The sequence below is a fragment of the Strix uralensis genome, chromosome 20 (genome assembly GCF_047716275.1).
Source record: "Strix uralensis isolate ZFMK-TIS-50842 chromosome 20, bStrUra1, whole genome shotgun sequence".
Lineage (NCBI taxonomy): Eukaryota > Metazoa > Chordata > Aves > Strigiformes > Strigidae > Strix > Strix uralensis.
In genome coordinates this window covers 9,268,614-9,284,789 of record NC_133991.1, presented here as the reverse complement: position 1 = coordinate 9,284,789, position 16,176 = coordinate 9,268,614, and the positions used below count along the sequence as shown (strand labels likewise).

The window sequence follows — 16,176 nt, the reverse complement described above, 5'->3', positions numbered from 1 at the left end:
ATGTGACAACAAGACTGAGTTTGCTCACAGAAGCAATGTGTCAGGGGGCATGGATAGATTAATAGACAACTAATTGAGGTCCCAGAGCTGAGCTAGAAAAATCTCTGACTTGCCTGTAGCAACACTCCCACCACTGCCAGCTCCAACAGGAGGGCAGTGAAAAGGAAACATTTGGAAAGAAATAGTCTAATGTGGCTGCAAGTTTAACTGGCCAAAAACCATCTTCCTTCCCCTTGTTGCTAGAGGGTGGGATTCTTCTTTGCTAGTCACATAACCTATTACAAGGGTGCACTCAGTGCACAGAGGAAACCCAGTTTCCCTACCCATGGCAACTGAAGTCCAGAACGTGCTGTGTTCAACAGGTGGGTTAGTGTGATCACAGAAACAGAAAGTGATATTTTAAAATCAGCCCATCTGTAAAGAACTCCTTTAAAATACAAAGATTACTGGGGGTACAGAGTGCACTCGGGCTTCTTCACAGGGATCTGCTTGCAAGGCACAGCTGTAGTTAAACATACACTTGTGGCCCAGTTCTGATCCTGTGAACAAGGTGACCTTTCTAATGCTCTTGGTTGCACTGACTGGCCATACGAGCACACTAAGGAATTCTCATGGTTAAGTTTTGCTGCTGTAGTAGCAGCTGTAGTTCCAAATAGCAGCTAAAAACAAAACAGTGAACTAAGTGATACTGCTTAGAAAAGTAACAGCTGCTGGAGCATGGAAGGCTCCAGGACATGATGGTACTGTACCCTCTCACACATTGATGGCCGGTGTGGAGCTACCCTCAAATCATTCTCACCAGCCTCTCTTCTTCTGTGCTGAACTTCAACTCAGACTCTCTGCCACTTCATTTTCTTTATTTAGCTATTTTCCGTTTTCTTTCAAGACTCCCCAAAAGACAAAGCTTTTAATGCATCTCTCATACAAAAGCTAATGCAGATGCACTAAAACCCAGACAGGAAGTATTTTAGCATATGCTCTTCACTTACAATGCCTCACTGCTTAGTTGTCCAACCTGGACTTTGTCCAGTCAGACAGGATTTCAGGTTAGTAATAAATGTCCATAACCAAACATGACTCAAATTGAAGCAGTACAGAATATTGCAGGTTAAAATACTCTGCCTGCAATAAATCTACAGGTCTAATGGACTCAGAAAGCAGGCCATCAGCAGCAGACATTACCGCACTGCATCAGCCACCACATTGTATTTTGCTCTATTAACATCTGTCAATGGAGATAAAAGAAAAGTGATGTAGTGGCTGAATACCATCACAAGAAAAAAATATTTTGCTCTGAAATCTGTCTTGACTTTCCTTAATCCATGAAGCTGCACCACAGAAGTCCAACTTTGTTATGGAATTGGCTGAAGCTGGATTACTTTGCTTTCTTGATGTTTCAGACAAACAAGTTAGTTACTATTTATCAATCCGCAGTTAGTGGGAAAGGACTGACTGCCAAATTACAGAAGTGTTTTTACTGAGGCCAATACATTTTATCAGCGAACGGCCTACCATCAAATGCCAATATTCTCATTTTGTACGATAGAAATGGAAAATGGAGGTGGTCCTTTCCCGTCCCCCCGCCAAAGGCCACAGAAACAGGAACAAACAAAGCCTTAGTTAAGCAATAGGACTAGACAAAGAGGCAAGTCATGTTTGTGTGGGAACATGATATCCTATCTTCATTTCCATGATGCTATTATGAGACACACGAGATACAAAACTGTTCCTTCCTATGGTATTTCACCAGCCCAGCATCAGTTTGATAATTTTACTCGTCTTTGTAGTTTTAACTATACCTCCCATCTAACAATATCTAGAGATAAGAAGTGCTAATATCAACAGTAAATCAGAACTATGTCCAAAAATCCTATCTCCAACAGCATTGTCCAGCCAGTCATCTTCAGTAATCCTTGGATCCAAGTCTCACAAACAAGCAAAAGTTCAAGGATGAGGTTCTGCTGACAATACTGAAACAACAGATGAAATCTACTGCAAAGTGGTATTTCATGATCAACAGAGAGAAACTCAAATCTGAATTTTTGTCCTAAATGCAAACCCAAAATGAATGTTTGAAGGTTCAGCTCAACTGTTCAGTTAATAGTACAACAACAAACTCTTAGACATACTTAAAGCCACTTAGTTGTCATTTTCATATCCAACAAGCATCAGTGACTCGTGCTTTTTTCCTTTGAAGACATGCATTTTCATTTCATACGTGGTATAAACCCCTCTCTGGCATTTCATCTTGGATTCTGTGTTAACTACTTTTCAATTTGGGATATAAAGACATGGTAAATGCAAAGCGATCTGTGTTTTACTACACTGCAGGTTTACTTGTAATACCTCCCCACTACACCACACCAAGAGGAATTAACTTAAAACAGAGGCACTCTGATTTCTCAGAACTCTGGCTCCACTGAAGCCAGGAGAAAAAGAAAAAAAAAAAAAACAACAGGAAAACAATTTAGGGAATGAACACCTTGGAAACTATTCACTTCTCTTGATTATTTTGGCAGTGGAACCTGTCTCAGTCTGCCACACCTCTCTATTTCTCAACACACATGAATATGTGGGAGCTATTTGTGTACAGGCTGGTTGTTAATATACACTTCCAAACTGCAGGATGGAGAGTTTGGTGATTTCTCTGTCTCCCAGTGTGCTTACAGCAGAACCTCCAAGCTCTGAAAAAACTGCATGTGGCTTCTCATGAGAGGCCTAGAAGTTAACCTATATAGGATGTCATCCTTTAGGAGGAAGATGCACCATCCGAGTGTATGCAGAATGAATGGAGAAATATGAAAATGGAATAGGGACTGAAGAGCAAACTGAGCTGTAGTGCTCATTAGGCAGGGTGAAGAATTAGCCATCTTATGGTCACAGTATGTCTCATGGTCACTAGTACCCCAATGTCTATTTGGGGTGGATCTACACTGCTAAAGACATCTGCACCAGAGATTAACCCCTGGCCCATGGGTCAAGGGGTGCCAAGTAGCTTAGGCCTGCAGTGCTCGGGGTTACTAGCTTCCTTCGGGGCAGACATATCATATCCATATTATGCAGCACTTGACCTGGGTCTTCCATGGTGCTGCTAAAAAAATAATTGAGGAGGTTGGGGGTGGTGTAGTTGAAAATCTTGAAAGAACATGAAAATCAGGCCAGAAGAGGGGTGTTTTTATAGCATGATGACATAACCATCTTTACATACCCTGTGTGGAGTGAAAAAAAGGAGCATGGCAAGATGTGAGGGTACAAAGTTTGCTAGGATAGCGGTAGAGTACTGTGTAGAGCATAGAGGTGTCCAGACTAAACTATTTCCAGTGCAGTTCCCAGGCTTCTTGTCAGTGGAAATAGTTCATTCACTTCAAATGAGTGAACTACTACACATGCACTGGGAATATTAAGAGACCGGGATCTGGAAGCACACCAGAGAGTGCAGTTTTTAAGTACCCAGTACGGTTTGTTTCTATGAATATTACAGTACCTGATATTAAGTAAAAAAAAAATAAATCCAGACAATGTTATTTAGACAGCATCTGTATTATCTATGACATTAGTGGCAGGCCAAGTCTAAAAGACAGTAGACACCTGCAAGTCATTAACCTTAGCCCCCCCGCCCCAGGAACAGGACCTTTGCTTGCAGATAACAGAGCGCTATGAGAGCCACGGTAAAGACACACAGGGAAATCTGTGTGATCTGTTCTCACTAAAAACAATTTCTTGCTTATCCGAGGAAAAAACAACCACACCATTAGATTTCACTAGAACTTTGACTCCAAGTATTCAGTAAAAAGCAACAATGACATCATACACTCTTCATTACAGCCTGAGAACGTTAAAATACTGACACAAGATATTCCCACTACGCAGATGTTACTGTGCCCACAGCAATGGCTCTCTGAGTCATAATTTTCTCTATAAGACCCAGAATTATAAATTATAAGCATTAATCAGTTTGAAGCTAGCCTGGAACTCTGTGGAAGAAAGCCTGCAATAAATATGACCTTAGCATCATTCTCAGCACCCTCCCCCCTCAGCATACAACATGCTCTCCTGCCTCCCAGAAGTCATCGGTACAGAACGGCACACCAGGAACATGCCAGAGTGGCTAATTATTGAGGTTCAGCCTACACAGAATACAAACTTAAATACTGAAGACAGAATTAGTTAAATATATTGAATAAACCAAGGGGAATTGCTTTGTTTTTAATAGCAGCTCCCCCTTAACTGTCTCAACTTTCTGCAATCCTTCCTGCTTATTACTAACCAGAGGCCCACATCTCCTCCACAGATCAAGTCTTACAGCTCAGTGTTTTTACGTGGTTATATTTAGACACAGATGTCTGAAGAGGAACCTCCTTTTCATAAGCCATGTTTCTGCAAACCTGAACTCTGACCTTTCTAATGTAAAGCCTGATCAAGGTACCTTGAAAGGCAACGTCCAAAGATTACCTACATCCATCCATCTTTAACAATAACTGCATGAAACTGCAAATCTAATTTGGATTTATTACACCCTAATTGGTTGAGGACTTGTTAGCGGGCTTCAGCCAAAGAGGTTCTATCAAAGGAAGCATATAAACTTTGAGCTCTGGATAGGCAAGTTCTAAATACTTCCTAAGAAGCAATAGAAGTGAAGAGCTCCTTTTAGCATGACCCAGCCTTCTGAGCAAACAAAACACTCCAGTTCATCTAAAATTCTCCAGCAAAGATATGAAACATCTGGGCAATCTACTGGAAATATGGGTGAATTAGAAGTGTGGTCAGGTCCAGTTAACACAGATGAAAGGCATGAATGCCTAAAATTAAAGTCTGCCTGGATTCTTCTGTAATTACAGGGTGCACCCAGATGACTTGGACAATTGCACACAGCTATTTTCAGTACAAGTCTAAAGTGATTTGCATATCACATTTAGTCAATCTACTACCAGGAACCTTTCTGAATTCCCTTACAAATCTTTTTCTCTTAAATGGAATACACAATAAAGTAATGCCTCTTGATTTAAAAAGAAAATCCAGAATAACTTGTGGAACAGCAATACTGTTTATTGTATAGAGATTAAAAGGCTAGCCAAGATTGGGAAGGAAGCCAGATGACCTTCTATCCTCCAGGCTGTATTAATATCCCTAGTTCAATGGTTCAGGCAGCTGCAGTCTCCATAAGAATTGTTTTAACCTTTCTTTGAGACTTTGCATTTCTATCCCCATCAACCATATTTCTAATGCTTCTACCAGTCATGTCAGTAAATCATGCATCTTATTGCCGATTACACGTGAATGAAACAACATAGCTCAGATTACATAAAAAGCTATGCAAAAATGCTGTTATGTAATTACAGCACAGTGAAATTATAAGGAACTGGAGCCAGGTCTTTAAAGATTATCCCATTTACTACATTCCTTTTAATAAAGAAACCCCATTTCCCATCACATTCCTAGGTTCTGTTTGCTCCTTGCTCCACTGCTGCCACAGGTGTTGCCTTGGGTTTACCATTTATCATTTGCTTCAGTAAGTGTGAATTAATGAGCCTTCTTAGCACAGACAAGACATTAGAAAGGGAGCTAATGACTATTTTTTTGCAAAAGCATCAAATATCAGTTGACTACAGTAGTCACATGGAGCAAGGACATTTAAAAAGAGGAAATTTAAGAAGCTTATTGTCATGTATCCTCCAAAAAGATTTTTCAGCTCTCAACTATTTTAGTGCCTCAAAATCCAGAGAACTGAGAAGATACCAAAAAGTCAGGTATCTCCACTTTTCTTCATTACCTTTCCTACTTGAATCAGATTGGCAAGAACAGGTAGCATGATGCTCTCTAAAGTTCTGTGCTCAAAACAAGCTCATCTGACAGGAGTTGTCTCAGAGATATCATTCAGATAAATTGTAAAGCCATTTTAACATGATCTCTGCACTCTTCAAGCTCAGCTCTTTCTTCATGAGGTATTGAGGAGATCTATGACCTCTACAAGGCAGCTTAGTTCTGGTATTTTGATTACAAAAGAGATGTGGTGCTGCTATAGCTAAAGCTTTCATAAGAATAAAAAATGATAGTATCAAATGGGAGATATTTAAGGTAATCTGTGATAAAGTAATTATGTGACCTCCCATTTCCTCTGCTTGCAAGGTGAAAAACAGTTATTACTGACATTGAAATCATCACTGTATCTATACATGTGTGTAACCTCCCTAATGAGCCAAATAGAATCCATTCATGCCCGTCAGATCTATTGCTCCCAGCACTGTGTGGCCTGACAAATATTTCACTATACTTTGTTCACATTTTTTAGATTTTATTTGCATTTTAATATATAAAGACTATGTAAGACTATATATAAAAAGATATATATATTTAATACAGACAGACTTCCATTTTTAAAATGAAAAAAATTCTGGTGAACAAAGGGTTGAGACTAGTTGCTGGCACAGTGCACATAACACACAGTGAATGTATTTGAACCTTTCCTAGCAAATAATATGAGTTACTTTGAATGTGCGTTACCTCATGACAACATTCTCATTGCTAAAAGTCACTTACTTCAAAGGCCGCACTAAAGGCTAGTAAAGTAACAGGAATTTTGTACATATTCCTCATTTTGGGTCTTAATTTATCACTTTGCACGCCAGCTTCCACTTGAACATGAGAGAGAGGATGTATAATGCTGAGTTCACAGGGAGCTGGATTTTTATCACACAAACATACAGGACCAAATGACAGCTGATACAAGCAGAAGCAATTTTATGGACATCTCTGGGCCATTTCAGACATGAGGTAATGGTGACAAAAAGATGTATCAAGTGTGACTGGTACTTCTGTAATTTATACCACTGTCACATTTAGGGAGTGTGCAAAACCAGTGTTAGTTATATCTGGAGAGGCAGAAGTGGATTACACAGCAAGACCAGAAGCTAACAAGTTCTCCTCATTGTAATAATACTATTAGATACTGATGAGTTCTTATTTTTGCTATGCCTCTCTTTTCTGCTCTTCAATATAAATTATACCTGTTACGCTCACCTGCTGAAAGCCAACTCCCTGCTTGCTACACAATACTTCCATCAATTTTCTCACCAACTCGTATAAATGACACCACTGCTGAATGCCACAGAGAAGAAACAGACTGGGCTGTGTTCCTTCATTCCCAAGGCTGCAGGAGTGAAGATGCAGCAGCACAGCTCCAAGGACCACACAGATACTCTGGGGAAGGAGGGAGGGAGAGAGGGGGAGGAACGAGCTCCTCTCTGTGTCCAAGACAGCAGCACAGCTACTTCCTGCCTGGAGCCCTGGTGCAGAATTGCTAATGACCACACTGACTGCTCCCACAGCTATTCCTAATTATCTGTATTGAAGAGTTCAGAGCTTAGTCATGTCCTGGAATTCCCGGGATGAGGGGGTAGGCTGCAGACTGCAGCAGGCTCACAGTAAAGGATGGAAACAAGGTGGGGAGAGGTCTCAACAGGAAAGGATATTCATGGAACAGGCAGCAGGGCTCAGCTCTCTCCCAGTTAAACTCACAGTCTGGAGCCGTTCCAGCTGGTGGCCAATCAATTCAGTGTTTTCACTGATTGTCATTGCAGCCAGGCAACACAAGGAAAGTGTCTTGGACTTTGGGATGGATAGAATGTAAATGCTATTTTTAAAATTACCCAGCAGGATAGAAAGTTACGCATGAGAGAGCTGCATGGGCGTTTATTTTATCCCTCCAATCAAGAGACTTGTATTTGTTTATAGGATAAAGCCCCTTATGTGAAAAAAGGTAGAGCTTGGCTCAAGTTATTTGGCTACACTGGAGAAGCATGTTTATGCATTGGCATCACTGTGAAGGGGCCTTGCACACTGGTAATCAACCTGATTATTCCCAATGTGCCATGATTTGGCTGCACCTTTTATTTTCCAGACCCAACCCTGGGTCCAGCTGGGACATACAGAGAAAATGCATGTATGCATTCAGCTGTGAGTGTTTTCATTTAGAAAAAGAAAACATTTACTCTGGAAAAAAAAATGGGAATATCTTGAAATTTTAAGCCCATATTTTCATTAATTAAAAACTCTCAAGATTGCCCTATTTATCAGAGCATCTTTCCAAATATTACTGAAACTCATCATCATCCAATGATATATGATATGATGATCTATATTTTAATAGCTAGGGAAATCAAGGCAATGGTATTATGCAAGACTGCCAAGGTCACAAAGATGGTCCAAAGCACACTTAGGAGCAAAATTCCTGACCAACTTATTGTCAATTTTTATTTAAACACAGAATAATCCCTCCTGTCTCAATAGCTATTACCAAGACTCCCTTCAACTTTTGCGTAGATAAGAAGTCTCTCTGAAGTCAACATCCTCCTCTTTGGAAAAATCAGAGAAACTCAAAGACTGCCAGAAATTTGACCCATCTCTCAGAAACTTACAGAATATACTAATAACTTCCTGGGAAAAACCCATTGCACATATGTCTTACTTCTAAATGTCAAAATGCTACAAGCACTGTGGATGCAGAGCTCTTACTAAGCATGTGCACCCTCTTGTAACAGAAGGGATGTGCTAGCATATGGTACTTTAGGGCAAGTGTCATTGTTCGCCAGAGAACTTTGTTGCATTAATGGCATTGGTAAATATTCAGACAGACAGCTTTTTCCTGCTTGCTCAGCAGGCTCTGGCCAGCAGCCTCTAATCTCAGGCACACAGGTTGGTGTGGGAGAAGGGAAATCTTCCCAGTCCTCCCCAGAAGAGAGAGACTCTGCCATCAGCATTGGTTAGAATGAATGGATGGCTGCCATTTAAATCTGGAGGGGTTTTGTTCAGTGTTTTTCTTCACCCACATAACACAAAGTGGGAGTTATTTGTTTTGCTGTTGATCTTCAGCATAAAAAAAATCACAGTGCTGTGGGAATGCAGCCGTTCCAGACTGCACACAAATTGTGAGTAACAGCAGACGGGACCTCCTATCCTTGTTGCCTGAAAGACCTCAGTTGGAAACGTTGCCAGAAAACCTGTACATCCACTCCTCAGTGTTACTGCTGAATTACAGAATGCCACCACTTACCTACTTCTCATGATTAGTTAAATATTTAGATAGAAACCTGGTTAATGTTGATAGAGAGGAGAGAGAGATTGATACAATTTGGAAACATATTGAAGTAGTTTTATGCTACTTGTTGACACAAACAGTAATGTACAAAAGGGTAAGAGAATCACTCCCATACCCATCTGGTGATTAAGAAACAACTGGGTGGTTCTCTGTATTTCTTTAGGACAGTGCACAGGTGTGCTGGGATTCTCAAGGCTTTAAAACTAAGCTCCATTATATTAGTGTCAAAGGAAGTGCTTGACCAATTGTTTCATGAGTCAAGTCCCAAGAATTATATTCTGCCCAGATTCAGAGGTTGAGAAGGTTGATCCTGGTTTGTGTCCCATTCAGCTCTTTGATTCTTTACTAGAGCTGCCAGCCTGAGCACCAACCCTGAGGACTGTAGTAGCAATTTGCAATATAGTTTCTGTTCGCTCTCTGTGGTCCAAGATGGTGCATAACTGAAGTGTGAGGCAAAGTGCTCAGTCGAGACTTAAAGATTGAGACATTAGTTGCTTAAGTAGGAAGATAATGTCAACTACCCACACTAATGACGCACAAAGAAATAAGAGACTTCTTGTTTCTAAATATAACCCTTAGTTTCCAGAATAAGGAAGAAACCGTCAAACACAGACTTGTAAATGTACAGCTGGCCATGAAGGAGCTTTTGGACCTACTACAAAGCAGGTCCCCACAACATGCAGCCCCAGGAATACGCCTGCTTGATGCATCAGCACTCAAAAAATAGTTGTCCTGGCTGGCTGTCCTAGCAGCAGAGAGCGCCCACCTTCCTACTAAGAATGCACTGGCCCCATGACCACTTGACCAAAGGGAATATGTTATATCCTCATCAGCCTATCTGCATTTGTACATCTTTGGGCCACACTTAATCTGTGCTGGATCTCAGCCAGCCAGCAAACGAGTCAAAAAAAATATGAGAAAAAGCAGGGGATAGTATCATGGAATAGGGCTCGAGAGCAAAGAGGATATGGAAGAAATACTGTCTAGTACAAAAAGAAAAGGAATGCAAATTCCTGTGAGAAAAGAAAGCCACAAATTCATAAACAAAAAGGTAGTATTAGTCTGAGTTTAAACTGAATACAAAAGGGTAAAAAGCTTTATATTATATCCACTGCCAATCCTCTAGTCAACTAGTCTCTTGCTATAATTACTTGACAAACAGCAAATACTGCAACAGCCTTTATTTTTCTCCCTAAGCTTTTGCATCTTTGCTACATGAAGAATGTAGTACTGTGTAGACACACCAACGTTTACATAGTCTGATATATCAGCTTTATGCTTCTAGTAGTAAAAGCATTCAGAATTGCATTTAATGACTTCTAGGTTATGTTTGGAAGTAATTTGTTTCCAATTTCTGCTCTCAAGGCTGAAATAGCCATAATAGTGGGAATAGTTCAGGGTAGAGTTTTTTTCTTCTTTCTGAATAGCTGAGGCACTATACAGGAAAGGCACTTTTATTAATATATACGGCAAAGATAAAGGTTGAAATATTTAGAAACCTCTTAATGTCAATCTGTATTTCTGGAAACTACGCAGGCTGCAGTCTCCATCAGGATATTTCACCAGAGCCCTAAAGTTATCTGTATTCTAAGAAAAGGAAACTTTGAAAAACAATTCACAATTTTTGAGGCAAATATTCAGAACGGTTGGGCCTACAGATATTTGTATTTTGCTAATTTAGACTCAACAATACAATGTTAGAAAGTATCACCCTAAAAATACTTTCTACATACTCCTAAGCATACTTTCTAAAACTGTAGAGTGTTCCTGGGACCTACTGCAAAGTCAAATAACTCCAAATAAGGCATGGAAACAAATAAATCATTTACTTCTAGCTTTGCTCGTAGTTGCTAGTGTATTTTATGTAGAATAATTAGAAGGAATTCTTTTCTCCAAGAACTACTTGTACAACATGAAAGCTACATAAAGATTGCTATGGTTAGTAGTTTCTCCATGTTGGTGAGATTCCTCCAGATGATATGAAATCGGACCTGAGGCTGGTCCCACAAATACCAGTAAGACCAATACCAATTTATCAGCCATCTCATATTGGTGTCAGTGCTAATCGGGAGCACTGCCTCTTCTCCTGAAGATGCCCACTGGCTTTACCCACAAGCCGTGTACTGACACTGTCATAGTCAGAGAGATGATATAATGCAATGGCTTGAACGCACAGGTTGGAAATATATGAAATACAAAAAGATTCAGAGGTATAGCTGTCATTTTCCTTTGTCGGTTCTAGAACATTCCTCTACTTAAGAAAACCACACAGATAGCTTTACTATAAGAGATGGTGGTTCTTCAACAAGTGGATCCCAAATGGGTCCTGTTATAACTTTGATAAAAAAAATAACCATGATAGTGCATTGGAGAAAAGAGTCGGCCTCAAATTCTCTTTTCCTCTGTACCATAGGATGGAGTGTAGTGGTTGGAAAAAACAACGAAAATAGTTCTTCTAAGAGAACCATATTCATTAACATGGTAGCAATTCCCTCCCCTCTCTGTAGAGGGTATATGTGGCAGAAACAATAATCCTCAATTCTAATGATCATGGGTTAAGTGCTTCTTGATGTTCCGTGTTTTCACAATAGATCTGTGAATAGTAATAGATTTAATCTAGAGAGGTTTGGCCCCTTGACAAATGGTCTCCACAGAGAGCAAACAGAACCAGGGCACTTAAATAACACCACAGTCACTAATGATATGATTATGGAAGGTGATAATGCTACAAGAATGACTCTCAGCAGCTTCCAGGAGTTAAGACTCATAGGAACTGAGTCTATTAGAAAAGAGGCACCCAATTTCTACTTCACATTGTTGCTATGATGTATAATCATTTTAAATAGATTAAAAAAACCAACCACAAGACAACAGAAAAAAATCTATTTTAACATAAATAACTTACTCTCAGCAGGCTTTGTGGTTTAAAGAACTTGTGGTAATTGAGTTCCAGAGCCACAAAAGCAGTTCTCAAGTCTGGTCATCTCATCATCCTACATTATACACCATGATGTCAACAAATTCAGAGAAGCAGAAGAAACAGTCTATGTATGTCTGGCAAAACAGATCATGTGCCAGTGCATAATTCTTATAGGGAACCATACATTAGATTAAGGTTGTTTCTTTTATGCTGGGGATTTTCCTCAAGGAAGTCTTATGCAAAGCCACTGAGCCCAAAGCCTTATTTCACTACAATTCTTTTTACTGCTGAGGTGCTTTTAGCACCTCCCCTGCATAGTTATTCAAAACTGGTGGCCAAAATGCCAGTAACATTCATCTAGGCATTGAAATATGACAACTGAAATCATACGATTGATCATGCCACAGTTTATGTAATCCCACTTTCATATTCTTTTCTCCTAGTCATTATACTAAACTTCCACTTTATTTTCATTCTAGTGACTCTGTTTTCATGTTCTAAATAACTACTCTTTCTCCTTAGCATTCATATATTTTTGATATCAAATCACTGTTTAAATAGGGATCTTAGAAATGACGTAGCAGATTAGAGAAACATAGATGCTTTCATGTTTCCCCTCAGTTACTGTGAACTCATACAATTTCTTTTTTTAAAAAACAAACAAAACCCTCCAGGCGACTACTAATTTGTGTTGCACTTTGCTCAACTCCTTCCAGTGTCCCTCTCTCATTTTATGAGATTGCCTCCTGGGGAACATGCTGAAGTTCAAAGCCAGGGAATGTTCCCACTGTAGTCAATGCAAGGACATACGCCAGGAGCAGGACATAAATTTCTATCTATAGTATAATTAAAGTATTTATGGATTGTATGGATTAAAGCATTTAAAATGTGGAGCCTTGTGTGCTGGTCCCTAGGTCTTATCCCCAGATCCCTTCCTAGGTCACTAATCCAGCTTTCCTCAGGGAATCTGGGACATGGGTAGTAGCTGCTACTGCCAGTATCAGTTATTCTAATTCATTTTGCTCTTACTTTTTAATGAAATCTGGTATCTCCATAGTTTAAACAGAAAGGAATCTCCCTCTTCCTCCCCAGCTCAGATCAGGAACTGTTACTAAACCTCAAAGGTGGCACATTTTGCCACTGAAAAAAGAAGTTAGGCAGCCAAGGAGCAAGTCTTTTATTCTCTCATTCTACTGTGTCATGAAGCTGAAAACATTTTGCATCTAAGTTATCTGTGGTTCTGGGCTTCAAGTTTAAAAGAACATGACAGATCATACAGGGATTTGCACAGATGATGCCTCATAGACAGGGGTATTACCTATGGAAAAGAAGTCACATACTTCATCAGAGTTCTGCTTGGTGGAGTTCACTCCTTCATTCCCACCATTGCAGTGGCTAAGGCAGGAAGGAAGATGACATTTGTTACTCCACTCCAGTTCTTTGTACTCAAGAATGATAAAAACTCCCTGTGGAGCTTAATATCAGCCTTACCATAAGAGTCCAAGGGTCTGGGAAAAGCAAGTTCAAGAAGAGTTAGTGAATGCACCACAAAGAGCGCAATGGGAATGAGAATCTGAGGAAGAATGTCCAAGAGATAATGCCTCTAAATGAAGCAGTGAAGACAGAGGGGCAAGATTCTCACCATAAATCAATACCATGTTTGTCCTTTGGTTCATCTGACTTTAATTTCTGCTCTGAGATCTTCCACTCTGGGTAATAAGGCCCCCCACCACATCAGTCTGCACTTCTCAGACTCTCCTGGATTATGCAGTGTTTGTCAGTGCTTTACCTGCTTGTTCTCAAAAACTGCTGAAAACTCATTCTGCTGCTTTAGAAGGAGTAGCAACTGAGGACAGCCATGAACAGAACAAGAGGCTCGTCAGAGCAGGAACCAAATTGACAGAGTTTTTTCTGAAACATCATCTGGACAGTCACATAGCAACAACACTCCAGCAGCCATATATAAAGCAAAGCCTTCCACTGTCCTCTGAAGCATGGACATACTTCCCTCCAGAGACTAATACTAAAAGGAAAAACAAATAGACCCAGATTGTCTTGCATACCTCCTGGGTGGCCTGCTATCTGATACACAGCTCCACTACTTGGGTTCAGCAGAGAAAAACAAAACTCCTCTTCTATTCTATCATGGAGGGAGTACTTGTCACTCTTGGTGCCAAGTTTGGTACCTACAGAATCAGGACAGGACTCTATATTGCAAAGCGACACATTAATTTCTAAAAGCAATGCATTTAGTCCAACTTGAGTGTAATCAGAGAAAGAAAACTACAGGCTGACTCTCAGGGAACACTTCTAACAGTGAACTCAGAGTTAGACTGCTGTAACAGAAATGGAGGAAGGTCACCATATGTGCCATTTGGAACAAAAAAGGGCAACACTGTCAGCAGAAAGCATTATTCAAGAGATGGGTTTGCTGGCTGAACAGAGTTAGACTTGGAAAAGTTATGTTTCATGAATCATTTTCTGAGGACTGAATGGGAATGTTCCCCCACAATTTCAGATCCAAGACCAGGAGAATTTTAGTAGATGAGATATAGAATAAATCAACACAACACAGAGCATACAATTTCAGGGGAAAGCACTGTAGCCTTTTAGGCAGTATCAGAACTGGAGGCTAAACACTAACCTTGACTTCCTAAGGTGTGTCTAAAGTCAAGAGCTTTCTCTGATGCCTGTCCTTCTGTAAAACTGGTGCAAGTCCGATGAATATGCCAGTGCTAAGAAACAACTCAAGCCTTTATAGATCAGTTTACTTAAAAGGAAAGCTACCGTCTTTTCTTCCAAACTCCTGCACCCTGCAGCTAATGCTTCATAAAGAGCTGGTTATGAAGAAAAAAAATATTTTATTATTTACTTTAAAAGATGGACTCTGCTTTTATTAAAGACTTGCTCCAGGGTGCATATCATGTGGTGATAACTGCTTTTGTCTTCTGCTCTAAGTAACAAACAATATTATTCTTAAGAAAGAAAAATCGGAATATTATATCAAACTAAGACTATCCTGCACACCCAGCATATATCGCAGGATGAACTGTTGTCTATAATTGCCTTCTACAGCTCAGCTACAAGTAGAACCAAAGGCCTAACTCAACTGCATACAAACACTAGCCAGGGTTTGATAAGCACACAAATCATTATGCCTGTTTAACAGAGAAAATCACTCTGCAAAGTAGTAAGACATTCTCAAGCAGTCAAAATTTGCTTTGTAAAATCCCATTAAACTGCAGCAGATTAGAAAGAGTGGGGCCCCAAGCTGCAAACTTCATTTGGTCAAGGCCACACAAAGAAATATTTCTTTGGTTTTACAGAAATGACCAATAAAAAACCCTCTCACAATAGCACATCGCCCACAGAAGCCTATAGAAAAAAATACCAGAATGTAATCTCAAAAATTGTCGCCAAATTGAAGCTGTTGTGGATACACACTGTGTCTCACCATCAGCGACTGTTTTGGGTTTTGTATACAAATTACTTATGACAATGTAATATTGGGGACTGCAGTGTTAGAGAAATCTGAAGGAAGAGCATGGAAACAACTAGTAGAAGTAAACATGCAAAAATCAGCAGACTGAGATACACATACTTCTTTGAAGTGTCACTGCTTACTGCAGACCTATAGGAAACTGATAAATTATTCTACAGAGAAAAGTAAGAATGCACCTATTCCCTCACCTGGTAACCTTCAGTCTTCTTTTGGCACCATTTCAACAGAGCATTCCTCTTTGAACCACCATACTCCCGAGCCAGGGCTGCCAGTGGGTCCTTTCTCTCCACACTAATCCAGGGAAGCATAACAGAGAACAAGATAAATAGGCTTGAAGTCTCTTATTTTTTTACCAGTGTGTAAATAATATCTGTATGACAAAGTAGAATGGCAGCACAGAACCTAAACGTAAACCAAACTGCAATAGCTTTCAGAGCTTGTGTTCTATATTTGCCTTTAGATGAGACAAATTCAGTTGGTGTCACTGCATACAAAGAGCTGAAGAAACAGCAGCCTATAGATATTCAATGGCATGTGTTAACCCAGCATTTCTGCTATTATTTTCATCAGCTTTACTTATAAAATTTTTAAGTAACCTCTTTGCTTTATGTATTGAAAAGTAGGATTTAGGGTGTAGAATTGAAAGAAACTATCTAAAGA

The 16,176-nt window shown here is 39.8% G+C and overlaps 1 protein-coding gene across 2 annotated transcripts in view; it reads right to left on the bottom strand.

Moving 5' to 3' along the window:
• Window positions 1–16,176, bottom strand: part of SPECC1 (sperm antigen with calponin homology and coiled-coil domains 1) — an 89,148-nt gene that overhangs the window by 7,921 nt on the left and 65,051 nt on the right. For both annotated transcript variants that reach the window (XM_074889825.1, XM_074889826.1), the window contains one exon: window positions 15,705–15,807. In XM_074889825.1, coding sequence (XP_074745926.1) covers window positions 15,705–15,807 — 103 coding nt within the window. The remainder of the gene's footprint in view (window positions 1–15,704; window positions 15,808–16,176) is intronic.